This window comes from Scyliorhinus torazame, chromosome 8 (genome assembly GCF_047496885.1).
Source record: "Scyliorhinus torazame isolate Kashiwa2021f chromosome 8, sScyTor2.1, whole genome shotgun sequence".
Lineage (NCBI taxonomy): Eukaryota > Metazoa > Chordata > Chondrichthyes > Carcharhiniformes > Scyliorhinidae > Scyliorhinus > Scyliorhinus torazame.
This window is the reverse complement of record NC_092714.1, coordinates 281,923,409-281,941,223: the sequence shown is the minus strand read 5'-3', so window position 1 is coordinate 281,941,223 and position 17,815 is coordinate 281,923,409. Positions and strand designations below refer to the sequence as shown.

Below are 17,815 nucleotides of genomic sequence, written 5' to 3'. Positions count from 1 at the left end.
CACCATCTTCTATGGGAGACCCCTTTCCAACTGTTCCTCCTATTCTGGTCTCTCCCACAAGGCTAAACATCCACTCTGCCGAGTCCCCTCAGGATCTTGTATGTCTCAATAAGATCACCTCTTATTCTTCTAAACTCCAATGGGTATAGGCCTCAGCTGTTCAACTTTTCTTCACGGGGTAAGCCCAGTCCCAGCAACTGGTCGGGAGCCCCCTCTGCTGCTTCTAACAATTATATATATTTTTCAAATAAGGAGACCTAGACTGTACATAGTATTCCAGATATGTTCTCACCATTGTCTGTACAACCATAGCAAAACATCCCTACTTTTTAATCCATACACCTTGCAATAAGTGGCAACATTCCATTTGTCGTCTTAACCACTGTTCCTGCATATTCATGTTTTGTGATTTGTGGACCAGGACACCCAGATCCATCTGCACCTCAATTTAATTTTTCTCTATTTAAATACTATACTGCTTTTCTATTCCTCCTGCCAAAGTGGACGAGTTTGTATTTTCCCCCATTGTACTCCATTTGTCAAATCTCTAGCCAAATTTCAAAATATTGCGAACATTTTACACGCAAGTCACAGACCCAAGATTCTCTTTGAACTGGATTTGAATCCAAAGGATAGAATATTCTCCTTCTCCCCATCTAACATCCACACTAACTTAAACTGTGGGTTTAAGCACTTTATTGAATGGCAGTAATCAGAGGCTTGGGCTGCATGAATAGTTGAGCATTGCTAACTTAAAGCTGTTTCTTTGCCTCATTGTTTGTTGTGTAAGTTATCCAACTTATTTTGTTTTTTAGGTTATGAGGTGACAACCATGGATGAGGCATGTAAAGAGGGAAATATCTTTGTGACAACAACTGGCTGCAAAGATATCATTGTGGGAAGGTAGGAAATGACAAGTCAGTCAGTGTTGCTAACTGTTCAGCTGCCCACCTGTGGCTCGATATCCAATTTAATCAAGAACTTATCCCACTGCCGGGGGACGGTTACAATGGAGTCAGCGACACTTTCAGTCAATATATTCCAAAACATCATAACCCCCCCCCCACCAAACCAGGAAAAGTTTCTCCCCACTTCCCCTACTTTTCACTGTACCTCTTGCACATGTCAAATCAAATGTCCCAGTCACCGGGGGACGTGTCTCCGTCACTGAGAAGCATCGCCGAGGGCACCGGCACCATGATGCAGATATTGGGGAGATACCAGGGCTGGCAGAGCCAGATGGCTCAGGCAGCCGGGGCTCGATTCAGCTGCTCCTCCATCCCGAGTTGAACCCCAGGGCCCCAACCTCACTGTTAACCACTCGGCCAATCTTTGTCTCACCCGCAAACTTACTGATCCTACCCACCCACCCCCGACATAGTGCCTCAGTCGTTTATATAAACGATGAATGGGAGCGGATTGGTTAGATCGCCAACTGATCAGCGACCGGCAGGTCTCCCACGGATTGGAGTATCCTCCTAATTCTTTATCTTTGTTCAAGCAACAATTCCATCATCAATGAATAATTTGATCTAATAATTTGAATTGCCTCGATCCTGATTTCTCCCCTTTTTCCTTTGTTCAATTTTTGCCTCTGCCCTTTCCCCATTCAGGCACTTTCAAGAAATGAAAGATGATGCAATTGTTTGTAACATCGGCCATTTTGATATTGAGCTGGATGTACAATGGCTGAATAAAAACGCCAGCAAGAAAGTGAATATTAAACCTCAGGTAGGTGATACCCCAGAGCTTCAACTCTTTGTGCAGCTCTAATCCAGCTCCTATTGACTGTTTTCACTCAGCAGACACTGGCCCTACTTTGGTACCATGATCGCTATCTTAATCTTGAGATAAGCTAAGTGAGGGAAATTCTTGTCCACCAGATGATCTTGTTCCACTGAGGCGAAGACTAAGGCATATTGGAGGGTTGAGGGAGCAGCTTGTAATGGCAGCTTCACAATGTTTAAAGCACTGATCCGTGTGAATTCATCTCTCAGATCAAGTTAACTGACGTTTGTAAAAGTATGGGCTAGTACCTGTGAGTAAGGCAGGAATGAGGACCTGCAGTGGAGGAACTTCAGCCACAGCAATTGTCCAACAGATTTGAGGTTCTTGTTAACACAAAGAAATTGGACTGGTGTAAATAGAACAAAGAAAAGTACAGCGCAGGAACAGGCCCTTCGTCCATCCAAGCCTGTGCTGATCACAAATAACTTTTTTTTAAACACCTTCCGCATCCCCTCTGTTTTCCCAATTCATGTTCCCATCAGATGCCTCTTAAATGTTGCTAATATCAGAGTTTGGATGCTTGACTCGTAGATTGGTGGAGGCGAGGTGGGTTTTGAATGATTGGGGCACTGGCACCTGGGCTGGGCAAAAGGTATGGGCGGCACGGGTGGCACAGTGGTTAGCACTGTTGCTTCACAACGCCAGGGACCCAGATTCGACTCCTGACTTGGGTCACTGTCTGTGCGGAGTCTACATGTTCTCCCCGTGTCTGTGGGTTTCATCCAGGTGCTCCTGTTTCCTCCCACAAGTCCCGAAAGATGTGCCGTTAGGTAATTTGAATATTCTGAATTCTCCCTCAGTGTACCCAAACAGGTGCCGGAATGTGGCTTCCAGGGGCCTTTCACAGTAACTTCATTGCAGTGTTAATGTAAGCCTACTTGTAACAGTAAAGATGATTAGATTAGCGGGAGCTGTACCGTTAGGGCAGTCTTCAGCTGAACCATGCTTGGAAATCATAATATCAGAGACTTTAAATTAAATAATATTGGGAGGTTTCAAGTGTGAGGAGATTTGGAATGTTACATAGAAAAGCCATGGCAGTGGTGTAGGTTAGTTATACAGGGAATGGTGATCTGGGTGTGACGGGGAGGTACAAAGGTTTCAGACTGCACCAGCAAATATGGTCAAGGGAAAAATAGCTTTAAACTAATTGAGGGGAGGAGGGTGAAGGGAGATTGAGAAATCCAAAGATGAAAGTTGAGGCATTAGAAAAATATGTCGACATGGGTAAAGAGGAGTGGAAACTGGAAAGGATCGAATTTAACGGTGATGGAGGGTAAGGGCCAGGCAGGGAATGATGGTAATAAAGTGACTTCAATCAGCACGAGGGATGGAATTCTCCTGCCATTGTCTGGCGGTGGGATCCTCTGGTCCTTCTGGCAGCTCAAGCCCACTCTGGGATTCCCAGAGATGTGGGAATTACCACTGACAGCAGCAGAGCAGCCCGCTGCCAGGGAATGGCACGATGCCGTCCGCCGCTGAAAAACAGACAGTTGGGAGGCTGGAGAATCCCATCCAAGACGGATTGTTTTAACTTAATTAGTGGCATAAGCAGCGATCTGGTGCGGGATTCTCCAGTGCTCCAGCTGCGTATTCCTCCGGATGCATGCTGTTCGCACAGTAGCAGGATTCACTAATCCCGGCACTTGTCAATGGGATTTCCCATTGAAGCCATACCACACTGCCGAGAATCCCGCAGGTGGGAACTGAGCATCCCAACAGCTAGAGTATTCCAGCCCCTACTTCCATTAGGGGTGTGGTTACAGGTGACCAAGTTGGGAAATAAATATTCCAGAATACACATTTTGAAAAGACAGTTGGAAAAGGACAAGTAGCCCGAGGAATGAAGGATGAGATAAGGACAGTTTAAAACAGTGAGAGGGGAGCCAGGGGTTTCAGTGTTTTAAAACAGCGAGAGGAGAGCCGGGAGTTTCAGTGTTTAAAACAGCGAGAGGGGAGCCGGGAGTTTCAGTGTTTAAAACAGCGAGAGGAGAGCCGGGAGTTTCACAGTTTAAAACAGCGAGAGGAGAGCCGGGAGTTTCACAGTTTAAAACAGCGAGAGGAGAGCCGGGAGTTTCACAGTTTAAAACAGCGAGAGGAGAGCCGGGAGTTTCAGTGTTTAAAACAGCAAGAGGAGAGCCGGGAGTTTCAGTGTTTAAAACAGCGAGAGGAGAGCCGGGAGTTTCAGTGTTTAAAACAGCGAGAGGAGAGCCGGGAGTTTCAGTATTTAAAACAGGCGCGAGGGGAGCCGGGAGTTTCACAGTTTAAAACAGCGAGAGGAGAGCCGGGAGTTTCACAGTTTAAAACAGCGAGAGGAGAGCCGGGAGTTTCAGTGTTTAAAACAGCGAGAGGAGTGCCGGGAGTTTCAGTGTTTAAAACAGCGAGAGGAGAGCCGGAGTTTCACAGTTTAAAACAGCGAGAGGAGAGCTGGGAGTTTCAGTGTTTAAAACAGCAAGAGGAGAGCCGGGAGTTTCACAGTTTAAAACAGCGAGAGGAGAGCCGGGAGTTTCAGTATTTAAAACAGCGAGAGGAGAGCCGGGAGTTTCAGTGTTTAAAACAGCGAGAGGAGAGCCGGGAGTTTCAGTGTTTAAAACAGCGAGAGGAGAGCCGGGAGTTTCACAGTTTAAAACAGCGAGAGGAGAGCCGGGAGTTTCACAGTTTTAAAACAGCGAGAGGAGAGCCGGGAGTTTCAGTGTTTAAAACAGCGAGAGGAGAGCCGGGAGTTTCAGTGTTTAAAACAGCGAGAGGAGAGCCGGGGGTTTCAGTGTTTAAAACAGCGAGAGGAGAGCCGGGAGTTTCAGTGTTTAAAACAGCGAGAGGAGAGCCGGGAGTTTCAGTGTTTAAAACAGCGAGAGGAGAGCCGGGAGTTTCACAGTTTAAAAACAGCGAGAGGAGAGCCGGGAGTTTGTGTTTAAAACAGCGGGAGGAGAGCCGGGAGTTTCAGTGTTTAAAACAGCGAGAGGAGAGCCGGGAATTTCACAGTTTAAAACAGCGAGAGGAGAGCCGGGAGTTTCAGTGTTTAAAACAGCGAGAGGAGAGCCGGGAGTTTCACAGTTTAAAAACAGCGAGAGGAGAGCCGGGAGTTTCAGTGTTTAAAACAGCGAGAGGAGAGCCGGGAGTTTCAGTGTTTAAAACAGCGAGAGGAGAGCCAGGAGTTTCCGTGTTTAAAACAGCGAGAGAAGAGCTGGGAGTTTCAGTGTTTAAAACAGTGAGAGGAGAGCCAGGAGTTTCAGTGTTTAAAACAGCGAGAGGAGAGCCGGGAGTTTGTGTTTAAAACAGTGAGAGGAGAGCCAGGAGTTTCAGTGTTTAAAACAGCGAGAGGAGAGCCGGGAGTTTCAGTGTTTAAAACAGTGAGAGGAGAGCCGGGAGTTTCAGTGTTTAAAACAGCGAGAGGAGAGCCGGGAGTTTCACAGTTTAAAACAGCGAGAGGAGAGCCGGGGGTTTCAGTGTTTAAAACAGCGAGAGGAGAGCTGGGAGTTTCAGTGTTTAATACAGCGAGAGGAGATTCGGGAGTTTCAGTGTTTAAAACAGCGAGAGGAGAGCCGGGAGTTTCACAGTTTAAAACAGCGAGAGGAGAGCCGGAGTTTCACAGTTTAAAACAGCGAGATGGGAGCCGGGAGTTTGTGTTTAAAACAGCGAGAGGAGAGCCGGGAGTTTCAGTGTTTAAAACAGCGAGAGGAGAGCTGGGAGTTTCAGTGTTTAAAACAGCGAGAGGAGAGCCGGGAGTTTCAGTGTTTAAAACAGCGAGAGGAGAGCCGGGGAGTTTCAGTGTTTAAAACAGCGAGAGGAGAGCCGGGAGTTTCACAGTTTAAAACAGCGAGAGGAGAGCCGGGAGTTTGTGTTTAAAACAGCGGGAGGAGAGCCGGCAGTTTCAGTGTTTAAAACAGCGAGAGGAGAGCCGGGAATTTCACAGTTTAAAACAGCGAGAGGAGAGCCGGGAGTTTCAGTGTTTAAAACAGCGAGAGGAGAGCCGGGAGTTTCACAGTTTAAAACAGCGAGAGGAGAGCCGGGAGTTTCAGTGTTTAAAACAGCGAGAGGAGAGCTGGGAGTTTCAGTGTTTAAAACAGCGAGAGGAGAGCCAGGAGTTTCCGTGTTTAAAACAGCGAGAGGAGAGCCGGGAGTTTCAGTGTTTAAAACAGCGAGAGGAGAGCCGGGAGTTTGTGTTTAAAACAGCGGGAGGAGAGCCGGGAGTTTCAGTGTTTAAAACAGCGAGAGGAGAGTCGGGAGTTTCAGTGTTTAAAACAGCGAGAGGAGAGCCGGGAGTTTCACAGTTTAAAACAGCGAGAGGAGAGCCGGGAGTTTCACAGTTTAAAACAGTGAGAGGAGAGCCAGGAGTTTTCCGTGTTTAAAACAGCGAGAGAAGAGCTGGGAGTTTCAGTGTTTAAAACAGTGAGAGGAGAGCCAGGAGTTTCAGTGTTTAAAACAGCGAGAGGAGAGCCGGGAGTTTGTGTTTAAAACAGTGAGAGGAGAGCCAGGAGTTTCAGTGTTTAAAACAGCGAGAGGAGAGCCGGGAGTTTCAGTGTTTAAAACAGTGAGAGGAGAGCCGGGAGTTTCAGTGTTTTAAAACAGCGAGAGGAGAGCCGGGAGTTTCACAGTTTAAAACAGCGAGAGGAGAGCCGGGGGTTTCAGTGTTTAAAACAGCGAGAGGAGAGCTGGGAGTTTCAGTGTTTAATACAGCGAGAGGAGATTCGGGAGTTTCAGTGTTTAAAACAGCGAGAGGAGAGCCGGGAGTTTCACAGTTTAAAACAGCGAGAGGAGAGCCGGGAGTTTCACAGTTTAAAACAGCGAGATGGGAGCCGGGAGTTTGTGTTTAAAACAGCGAGAGGAGAGCCGGGAGTTTCAGTGTTTAAAACAGCGAGAGGAGAGCTGGGAGTTTCAGTGTTTAAAACAGCGAGAGGAGAGCCGGGAGTTTCAGTGTTTAAAACAGCGAGAGGAGAGCCAGGAGTTTCCGTGTTTAAAACAGCGAGAGGAGAGCCGGGAGTTTCAGTGTTTAAAACAGCGAGAGGAGAGCCGGGAGTTTGTGTTTAAAACAGCGGGAGGAGAGCCGGGAGTTTCAGTGTTTAAAACAGCGAGAGGAGAGTCGGGGGTTTCAGTGTTTAAAACAGCGAGAGGAGAGCCGGGGGTTTCAGTGTTTAAAACAGCGAGAGGAGAGCCGGGAGTTTCACAGTTTAAAACAGCGAGAGGAGAGCCGGGAGTTTCACAGTTTAAAACAGTGAGAGGAGAGCCGGGGGTTTCAGTGTTTAAAACAGCGAGAGGAGAGCTGGGAGTTTCAGTGTTTAATACAGCGAGAGGAGAGCCGGGAGTTTGTGTTTAAAACAGCGAGTGGGGACTTCCGGTTGCGGCGATGCCCAGCCAAGCCGCACGTTTCGGCGGCTCCAACTCCAACGGACCTTCGGGCTCTTTTAAGAGCCCCAACGGGAAATTTTTGGGCAACTCAACCCGGTGTGGGGTGAGTGAATAGGGAGTCTCTCCCCCCCCCCCCCAACGAAAGAGGAAAATATCGGTGGCGGCGGCTGCAGCGCGAGGAATCGTCGACGAAAGGGACAGAAAGGGAGAAGACACAAGATGGTGGCGGAGAAAGCCCAGGCGACATGGGGGCCCGAGCAAGACGAATTTCTGAGACGGTGTGTGGAGCTACTAAAGAGGGAGGTGCTGACCCCGATGCTACAGGCAATTGAGGGGCTCAAGGAGGCACAAAGGACCCAGGAGACAGCTCCGCGTGGTGGAACAGAAGGTGACGGATAATGAGGACGAGATCCTGGGCCTGGCGGTCAAAACACAGACGCACGAGGCACTCCATAAAAAGTGCATTGAAAGGATTGAGGCCCTAGAAAACAGAGCGCGAAGGAAGAACCTTCGGATACTGGGTCTCCCTGAGGGAGTGGAAGGAGCGGACTGTGGAGCTTATGTAAGTACGATGCTAAGCTCATTGATGGGAGCTGAGGCCCCTACGGGCCCCTTGGAGGTGGAGTGGGCACATTGGATCCCGGCGAGAAGACCAAAAGCGGGAGAACCACCCAGGGCGACAATCGTGCGATTTCACCGCCTTAAAGATAGAGAAGAGGTCCTGAGATGGGCTAAACAGGTGCGGAGTAGCAGATGGGAGAATGCAGTGGTACAGGTGTACCAGGATTGGAGTGCGGAGGTGGCGAGAAGGAGGACGAGTTTTAACCGAGCCAAGGAGGTGTTACACAAAAAGGTGAAGTTCGGGATGCTGCAGCCGGCACGACTATGGGTCACGTACCAAGAGAGACACCATTATTTCGATACGGCGGAAGAAGCATGGACCTTTATTAAAGAGGAGAAATTGGATCGGAACTGAGGGACTGATACTGTAGGGAATGTTATTGTTATTGTTGATGTAAATAGAGAAGTAAATTGGGATGGGGGAGACACTAGGAAATGTGGGCGCCGGTGAGGGGGGAAAGAAGGGACATAGGCGGAGAATGAGGAATGGGAGGGGGAGAGGAAAGGGAGCTGCGCCACAAGAGGCGGGTCAGATAAAGGGATGTTCCCGCGCCAGAAAGATTATGGCGGGAAGACAGGCGCAAGGCGGATGGGAGTTCCCCACACGGGGGGGTCAAGGAGTGAGCAGGAGTAGCCGGGGTCAGTTGAAGTCAGCTGACTTGTGGAAGTAATATGGGGGGAACAATCATGCTAGAAAGGGATCTAGCGGGGGGGGGGGGGGGGGGGGGGGGGGGAACAACTGGGTTGCTGCTGTGGAAATCAAAAAGGAAATGGCTAAAGAGTGGGTGGACGGGGATGGAATGCGACGCCTGGGGAGCGAGTGGGAGCGCTGAGGCGGGATATGGGACTGGCCTAGAGAAGGTGATGGCTAGTCGACACGGGAGGGGGGCAGGTAGCCCCCTAGTGAGGCTGATCACGTGGAACGTGAGAGGCCTGAACGGACCGATTAAAAGGGCCCGAGTGCTCGCGCACTTGAAAGGACTAAGGGCAGACGTGGCTGTGCTCCAAGAGACGCACCTGAAGGTGGCGGACCAAGTTAGGTTAAGGAAAGGATGGGTGGGACAGGTGTTCCACTCCGGACTAGATGCAAAGAATAGAGGGGTGGCCATATTGGTGGGGAAACGGGTAGCATTTGAAGCAAAGAACATCGTAGCAGATAGCAGAGGTAGATATGTAATGGTGAGTGGCAGGCTGGAGGGAATGGAGGTCGTGTTGGTTAATGTATATGCCCCGAATTGGGACGATGTGGGATTTATGAGACGGATGTTGGGTCATATACCGGACCTGGAGGTAGGAAACTTGATATTGGGAGGGGACTTCAATACCGTGCTGGACCCAGGGCTAGATAGATCCAGATCAAAGACCGGAAGAAGGCCGGCAGCGGCCAAGGTGCTCAAAGAGTTTATGGACCAAATGGGGGGAGTGGATCCATGGCGATTTCTTAGACCGAGGGCCAGGGAGTTCTCCTTCTCCCATGTCCAGAAAGTGTACTCCCGGATAGATTTTTTTTTGTTCTGGGAAGGTCGTTGATCTCAAGGGTGGAAGAAACTGAGTATTCAGCCATAGCGGTTTTGGACCATGCCCCACACTGGGTGGACCTGGAACTAGGAGAGGAAAGGGAGCAGAGAGCACTCTGGTGATTAGATGTGGGATTGATGGCGGACGAGGGAGTGTGGGGAAGAGTGCGGGGATGTATCGAGAGATACATGGAGGTCAATGACGACGGGGAGGTCAGTGTGGGAGTGGTATGGGAAGCACTAAAAGTGGTGGTCAGAGGAGAGCTGACCTCCATTGGGGCCCACAAAGGGAAAACAGAGGCCAAGGAAAGGGAAAGATTACTGGGAGAGATTTTAAGGGTGGACAGGGAATTTGCAGAGACCCCGGAGGAGGGACTGTACAGGGAGAGGAGACGACTCCAGACGGAGTTTGACCTCCTGACCACCAGAAAGGCGGAGGTGCTGTGGAGGAAGGCACAGGGGAGGAGGTATGAATATGGGGAAAAGGCTAGTCGCCTGCTGGCTCATCAGTTGTGAAAGAGGACAGCGGCGAGGGAGATAGGAGGAATTAGAGACTAAAAGGGAGCCACGGTGCGAAGAGCAGGGAAGATAAACGAGGTGTTCAAGACCTTTTATGAGGGACTGTATAGGTCCCAACCCCCAGAGGGAGAGGAGAGGATGCGGCAGTTCCTGGATCAATTGAGGTTCCCGAGGGTGGAGGAGCAGGAGGTGGAAGGCCTGGGGGCACTGATTGGGGTGGACGAGGTTATTAAGGGGCTGGGGAACATGCAAGCAGGGAAGGCTCCGGGACCAGACGGGTTCCCAGTGGAATTTTATAGAAAATACGTGGACTTGCTGGCCCCGTTGTTGGTGAGGACGTTCAATGAGGCCAGGGAAGGAGGGACTTTACCCCCGACAATGTCGGAGGCGACGATATCGCTAATTCTGAAGAGGGATAAAGATCCGTTGCAGTGTGGGTCCTATAGACCTATTTCATTATTGAATGTGGATGCCAAATTGCTAGCAAAGGTGCTGGCAACGAGGATAGAGGACTGTGTCCCGGGGGTGGTGCATGAAGACCAGACAGGGTTCGTAAAGGGGAGACAACTGAATGTCAACGTGCGACGACTATTAGGGGTGATAATGATGCCCCCAGTGGAGGGGGAGGCAGAGATAGTGGCGGCAATGGATGCAGAGAAGGCATTTGATAGGGTGGAGTGGGAGTATTTATGGGAGGTGTTAAGGAGGTTTGGGTTCAGGAACGGGTTTATTAGCTGGGTCAAACTTCTTTATGGGGCCCCAACGGCAAGTGTAGTCACGGGTCGGCAAAGGTCGGAGTATTTCCCATTATATAGGGGAACAAGACAGGGATGCCCGCTATCTCCACTGTTGTTCGCGTTGGCAATTGAACCTCTGGCCATGGCGTTGAGAGACTCCAGGAAATGGAGAGGGGTGATTAGAGGGGGAGAAGAACACTGAGTCTCGCTATACGCGGATGACCTACTGTTGTATGTGTCGGACCCAGCGGGGGGGATGATAGAGGTTATGCAGATGTTGAGGGAGATTGGAGATTTCTCGGGATACAGGCTTAACATGGGGAAGAGTGAACTATTCGTGATACACCCAGGGGACCAGAGTAGAGAGATAGAAGGCCTGCCTCTAAGGAAAGTGGAAAGAAACTTCCGATACCTGGGGATTCAGATCGCTAGGAGCTGGGGAACCTTACACAGACATAATCTGACACGATTGGTAGAACAAATGGAGGAGGACTTCAAGAGGTGGGACATGCAGCCTCTGTCGTTGGCGGGCAGAGTGCAGGCAATTAAGATGATGGTCCTCCCGAGGTTCTTATTTGTATTTCAATGTCTCCCTATACTAATCACTAAGACCTTTTTTTAAAAAATAGACAGGAGCATCACGAGCTTCGTGTGGGCAGGGAAAGTCCTGAGGGTAAGGAGGGGGTTCCTGCAACGTAGCAGGGACAGAGGAGGATTGGCGCTACCGAATTTGGGCGACTATTATTGTGCCGCCAATGTGGCGATGATTCGTAAATGGATGATGGAGGGAGAGGGAGCGGCGTGGAAAAGACTGGAGAGAAAGTCCTGTCAAGGGACGAGCTTAGAGGCGCTGGTGACGGCGCCGCTACTGCTCTAACCAAAAAAGTTTACCACGAACCCGGTGGTGGCGGCAACATTGAATATCTGGGGACAATGGAGGCGACAGAGAGGTGTGCGGGGAGCCCTGGTGGGGTCCCCAATCAGGAACAACCATAGGTTTGCCCCAGGAAGAATGGATGGAGGATTTCAGAGCTGGCACCAGTTGGGAATTAGGAGGGTGGGAGATTTATTTATAGAGGGGACGTTTGCGAGCTTGGGAGCATTGGAGGAAAAGTATAAGTTGCCCCGGGGAAACTTCCTTAGATATATGCAGGTGAGGGCGTTCACAAGACAACAGGTGAGGGAATTTCCGCTGCTCCCGGCACGGGGTTCAGGACAGTGCTTTTGGGGGTGTGGGTCGGAGAGGGCAAGGTGTCAGAAATATACCGAGAGATGAGGGAGGAGGGGGAGGAGTTGGTGGGCGAATTAAAAGGAAAGTGGGAAGAAGAGCTCGGGGAGGAGATAGAGGAGGGTATGTGGGCTGATGCCCTAAGCAGGGTAAATTCCTCTTCCTCGTGCGCCAGGCTTAGCCTGATTCAATTCAAGGTGCTACATAGAGCACACATAACGGGAGAAAGACTGAGCAGGTTCTTTGGAGTGGAGGACCAGTGTGGGAGGTGCGGCGGAAGCCCGGCAAACCACACACACATGTTTTGGTCGTGCCCGGCACTGGAGGGGTATTGGAAGGGAGTGACGGGAGTGATTTCCAAGGTGGTGAAGGCCCGGGTCAAACCAGGCTGGGGGCTAGCTCTATTTGGAGTTGCGGATGAGCCGGGAGTGCAGGAGGCGAAAGAGGCCGACGTTGTGGCCTTTGCGTCCCTAGTAGCCCGGCGCAGGATCCTACTCATGTGGAAGGAGGCGAAACCCCCCGGACTGGAGGCCTGGGTAAATGATATGGCGGGGTTCATAAAACTGGAGCAGATAAAGTTTGCCCTGAGAGGATCGGCTCAAGAGTTCACCAGGCGGTGGCAGCCATTCCTCGACTACTTAGGGGAACGTTAGAGGGAAGACAGATGACCAGCAGCAGCAACCCAGGGGGGAGGGGTGGAAGTTTTAGTTTATGTTAAATGATTAGATTACCATGTTGATTAGCCATTTGTTTATTGTTAAACTTTCTTTACTGTTATGTTTGATCTGTAAAGGGAAAAAATTTTGATCGAAATTTTTTTCAATAAAATATATTTATATTTAAAAAAAGCAGCGAGTGGGGAGCCGGGAGTTTCAGTGTTTAAAACAGCGAGAGGAGAGCCGGGAGTTTCAGTGTTTAAAACAGCAAGAGGAGAGCCCGAAGTTTCACAGTTTAAAACAGCGAGAGGAGAGCCGGGAGTTTCCGTGTTTAAAACAGCGAGAGGAGAGCCGGAAGCTTCACAGTTTAAAACAGCGAGAGGAGAGCTGGGAGTTTCAATGTTTAAAACAGCGAGAGGAGAGCCCGAAGTTTCACAGTTTAAAACAGCGAGAGGAGAGCCGGGAGTTTCCGTGTTTAAAACAGCGAGAGGAGAGCTGGGAGTTTCAGTGTTTAAAACAGTGCGAGGAGAGCCCGAAGTTTCACAGTTTAAAACAGCGAGAGGAGAGCCGGGAGTTTCCGTGTTTAAAACAGCGAGAGGAGAGCCGGAAGCTTCACAGTTTAAAACAGCGAGAGGAGAGCTGGGAGTTTCAGTGTTTAAAACAGCGAGAGGAGAGCCGGGAGTTTCAGTGTTTAAAACAGCGAGAGGAGAGCCGGGAGTTCCAGTATTTAAAACAGCGAGAGGAGAGCCGGGAGTTTCAGTGTTTAAAACAGCGAGAGGAGAGCCGGAAGCTTCACAGTTTAAAACAGCGAGAGGAGAGCTGGGAGTTTCAATGTTTAAAACAGCGAGAGGAGAGCCCGAAGTTTCACAGTTTAAAACAGCGAGAGGAGAGCCGGGAGTTTCCGTGTTTAAAACAGCGAGAGGAGAGCTGGGAGTTTCAGTGTTTAAAACAGCGAGAGGAGAGCCGGGAGTTTGTGTTTAAAACAGCGAGAGGAGAGCCGGAAGCTTCACAGTTTAAAACAGCGAGAGGAGAGCTGGGAGTTTCAGTGTTTAAAACAGCAAGAGGAGAGCCCGAAGTTTCACAGTTTAAAACAGTGAGAGGAGAGCCGGGAGTTTCCGTGTTTAAAACAGCGAGAGGAGAGCCGGAAGCTTCACAGTTTAAAACAGCGAGAGGAGAGCCGGGAGTTTCAATGTTTAAAACAGCGAGAGGAGAGCTGAGAGTTTGTGTTTAAAACAGCGAAAGGAGAGCCGGGAGTTTGTGTTTAAAACAGTGCGAGGAGAGCCGGGAGTTTCCGTGTTTAAAACAGCGAGAGGAGAGCCGGGAGTTTCAGTGTTTAAAACAGCGCGAGGAGAGCCGGGAGTTTCAGTGTTTAAAACAGCGCGAGGAGAGCCGGGAGTTTCTGTGTTTAAAACAGCACGAGGAGAGCTGGGTGTTTCACAGTTTAAAACAGCGAGAGGAGAGCCGGCAGTTTCAATGTTTAAAACAGCGAGAGGAGAGCCGGGAGTTTGTGTTTAAAACAGCGAGAGGGGAGCCGGGAGTTTCAGTATTTAAAACAGCGAGAGGAGAGCCGGGAGTTTCAGTGTTTAACACAGCGAGAGGAGAGCCGGGAGTTTCAGTGTTTAAAACAGCGAGAGGAGAGCTGGGAGTTTCAGTGTTTAAAACAGCGAGAGGAGAGCCAGGAAGTTCAGTGTTTAAAACAGCGAGAGGAGAGCCGGGAGTTTCAGTGTTTAAAACAGCGAGAGGGGAGCCGGGAGTTTCAGTGTTTAAAACAGTGAGAGGAGAGCCGGGAGTTTCAGTGTTTAAAACAGCGAGAGGAGAGCCGGGAGTTTCAGTGTTTAAAACAGAGAGAGGAGAGCCGGGAGTTTCAGTGTTTAAAACAGCGAGAGGAGAGCCGGGAGGTTCAGTGTTTAAAACAGCGAGAGGAGGGCCGGGAGTTTGTGTTTAAAATAGCGCAGGAGAGCTGGGAGTTTCAATGTTTAAAACAGCAAGAGGAGAGCTGGGAGTTTCAGTGTTTAACACAGTGAGAGGAGAGCCGGGAGGTTCAGTGTTTAAAACAGCAAGAGGAGAGCCGGGAGTTTCAGTGTTTAAAACAGCGAGAGGAGAGCCAGGAGGTTCAGTGTTTAAAACAGCGAGAGGAGGGCCGGGAGTTTCAGTGTTTAAAACAGCGAGAGGAGAGCTGGGAGTTTGTGTTTAAAATAGCGCAGGAGAGCTGGGAGTTTCAATGTTTAAAACAGCGAGAGGAGAGCCAGGAGTTTCACAGTTTAAAACAGCGAGAGGAGAGCTGAGAGTTTGTGTTTAAAACAGCGAGAGGAGAGCTGAGAGTTTGTGTTTAAAACAGCGAGAGGAGAGCTGAGAGTTTGTGTTTAAAACAGCGAAAGGAGAGCCGGGAGTTTGTGTTTAAAACAGTGCGAGGAGAGCCGGGAGTTTCAGTGTTTAAAACAGCGAGAGTAGAGCCGGGAGTTTCAGTGTTTAAAACAGCGAGAGGAGAGCCGGGAGTTTCAGTGTTTAAAACAGCGAGAGGAGAGCCGGGAGTTTCACAGTTTAAAACAGCGAGAGGAGAGCCGGGAGTTTGTGTTTAAAACAGTGCGAGGGGAGCCGGGAGTTTGTGTTTAAAACAGCGAGAGGAGAGCCGGGCGTTTCCGTGTTTAAAACAGCGAGAGGAGAGCCGGGCGTTTCCGTGTTTAAAACAGCGAGAGGAGAGCCGGGCGTTTCCGTGTTTAAAACAGCGAGAGGAGAGCTGGGAGTTTCAGTGTTTAAAACAGCGAGAGGAGAGCCGGGAGTTTCAGTGTTTAAAACAGCGAGAGGAGAGCCGGGAGTTTCACAGTTTAAAACAGCGAGAGGAGAGCCGGGAGTTTGTGTTTAAAACAGTGCGAGGGGAGCCGGGAGTTTGTGTTTAAAACAGCGAGAGGAGAGCCGGGCGTTTCCGTGTTTAAAACAGCGAGAGGAGAGCCGGGCGTTTCCGTGTTTAAAACAGCGAGAGGAGAGCCGGGCGTTTCCGTGTTTAAAACAGCGAGAGGAGAGCCGGGAGTTTCCGTGTTTAAAACAGTGCGAGGGGAGCCGGGAGTTTGTGTTTAAAACAGCGAGAGGGGAGCCGGGAGTTTCAGTGTTTAAAACAGCGAGAGGAGAGCCGTGAGTTTCAGTGTTTAAAACAGCGAGAGGAGAGCCGGGCGTTTCCGTGTTTAAAACAGCGAGAGGAGAGCCGTGAGTTTCAGTGTTTAAAACAGCGAGAGGAGAGCCGGGAATTTCCGTGTTTAAAACAGCGAGAGGAGAGCCCGAAGTTTCACAGTTTAAAACAGCGAGAGGAGAGCCGGGAGTTTCACAGTTTAAAACAGCGAGAGGAGAGCCGGGAATTTCCGTGTTTAAAACAGCAAGAGGAGAGCCCGAAGTTTCACAGTTTAAAACAGCGAGAGGAGAGCTGAGAGTTTGTGTTTAAAACAGCGAGAGGAGAGCCGGGAGTTTGTGTTTAAAACAGTGCGAGGGGAGCCGGGAGTTTGTGTTTAAAACAGCGAGAGGAGAGCCGGGCGTTTCCGTGTTTAAAACAGCGAGAGGAGAGCCGGGAGTTTCCGTGTTTAAAACAGCGAGAGGGGAGTCTGTAGTTTTCGGATTGGAGGGCTGTGAGTCGTGGCAGGGATCAGTGCCGTTTGTGCTGTATATAAATGATTTGGAGTAAAATGTAGCTGGTCTGATAGCAAGTTCGCAGACGACACAAAGATTAGTGGAGTTACGAATAATGAAATGAATGAAATGAAAATCGCTTATTGTCACAAGTAGGCTTCAAATGAAGTTACTGTGAAAACCCCCTAGTCGCCACATTCCGGCGCCTGTTCGGGGAGGCTGTTACGGGAATTGAACCGTGCTGCTGGCCTGCCTTGGTCTGCTTTCAAAGCCAGCGATTTAGCCCTGTGCTAAACAGCCCCTAGGATTGTCAGAGGATACAGATCAGTTGGAGACTTGGGCGGAGAGATTTTGTTTCCAATTAAGGGGCAATTTAGCGTGGCCAATCTACCTGCCCTGCATATCTTTGGCTTGTGGGGGTGAAACCCACGCAGACACTGGGAGAATGTGCAAACTCCACACAGGTGGTGGCCTGGGATCGAACCCGGGTCCTCATCGCCGTAGGCAGCACTGCTAACCACTGCCTTGCCCGACTTGGGCAGAGAGATGGCAGCTGAAGTTTAATCCAGACAAATGAGGTAAAACATTTTGGAAGGTCTAGTACAGGTAGGAATTATACAGTAAATGGCAGAACCTTTAGGAGTATTGCCAGGCAGAGGGTTCTGGGTGTACCGGTCCAGAAATCATTGAAAGTGACAACGCAGGTGGATAAGGCATATGGCATGCTTGCCTTCATTGGGGCATTGAGTATGAAAGTTGGCAAGTCATGCTGCAGGATCTTGGTTAGGCCACATTTGGAATATTGTGTACAATTCTGGTCACCACACTACAAAAAGGATGTTGATGCTTTGGAGAGGCGATGTTTACCAGGATGTTGCCACGTCTGGAGGATATTGGCTGTGAGGAGAAGAACACAAATTGTTTTCACTGGAACGACAGCGGTTGAGGGGCGACCTGATAGAGGTTTACAAAATTATGAGGGGCATTGGACAGAGTGGATATTCAGATGCTTTTTCCCAGGGTGGAAACGTTGATTTCTGGGGGACATAGGTTTAAGGTGTGAGGGGGAAAGTTAAGAGGAGGTGAGCGAGGCAGGTTTTTTTACACAGGGTGGTGGGAGCCTGGAACTCGCTGGCGGGGGAGGTGGTGGAAGCAGATACGATAGTGATGTTTAAGAAGCATCTCAATGAATACATAAATAGAATGGGAGTAGTGGGATACGGGTCCTGAACATGCAGAAGGTTTGAGATAGACGAGCATCCTGATTGGCACAGGCTTGGAGGGCCGAAGGGTCAGTTCTGTGCTGTACTGTTCTTTGAATGGCCACCTGTGTTTGATAGTCAGAGAGAAACTGTTTCCAATGGCTGAAGGGCCAGCAGTGACAGATCTGAAGTGATGACAAAGTCAACAGAGAGCAATTGAGGATGTTTTTAGGTGCTGTGGTCAAAGCTGAATAGGTTAGAGGGGTTGTATGACCTGCTTCAGCAATTATTTCTAAAGTAATGTTCTTGTGTGATCTAGAATGTACTGTATAACCAGGTGCTAGAATCCGATTCGGAAGCAAATGATAAGAATTTAAGAAAAGGAGCCGAGTAAACCAGGTGCTTTGTGCCAGCGAATAGGATCATGGCTGCACCTTCCCACTCAATCCTCCAGTCCAGAAGTCTATCTACCTGGATCTTGGTATATTCAACAGCAGAGCAGGTTACATTCTATGCCTCTTTTATAAACCCAAGTACTAATGTGCTTTTTTAACCACTTTATCAACTTGCCCTGCTGTGCTTTTAA

The 17,815-nt window shown here is 49.6% G+C and overlaps 1 protein-coding gene across 2 annotated transcripts in view; it reads left to right on the top strand.

Annotated features, from left to right (window-relative positions):
- ahcy (adenosylhomocysteinase) overlaps nt 1-17,815 on the top strand; it is a 96,329-nt gene that overhangs the window by 55,714 nt on the left and 22,800 nt on the right. For both annotated transcript variants that reach the window (XM_072515424.1, XM_072515423.1), the window contains 2 exons: nt 816-903; nt 1,614-1,731. In XM_072515424.1, the coding sequence (XP_072371525.1) occupies nt 816-903; nt 1,614-1,731 (206 nt within the window). The remainder of the gene's footprint in view (nt 1-815; nt 904-1,613; nt 1,732-17,815) is intronic.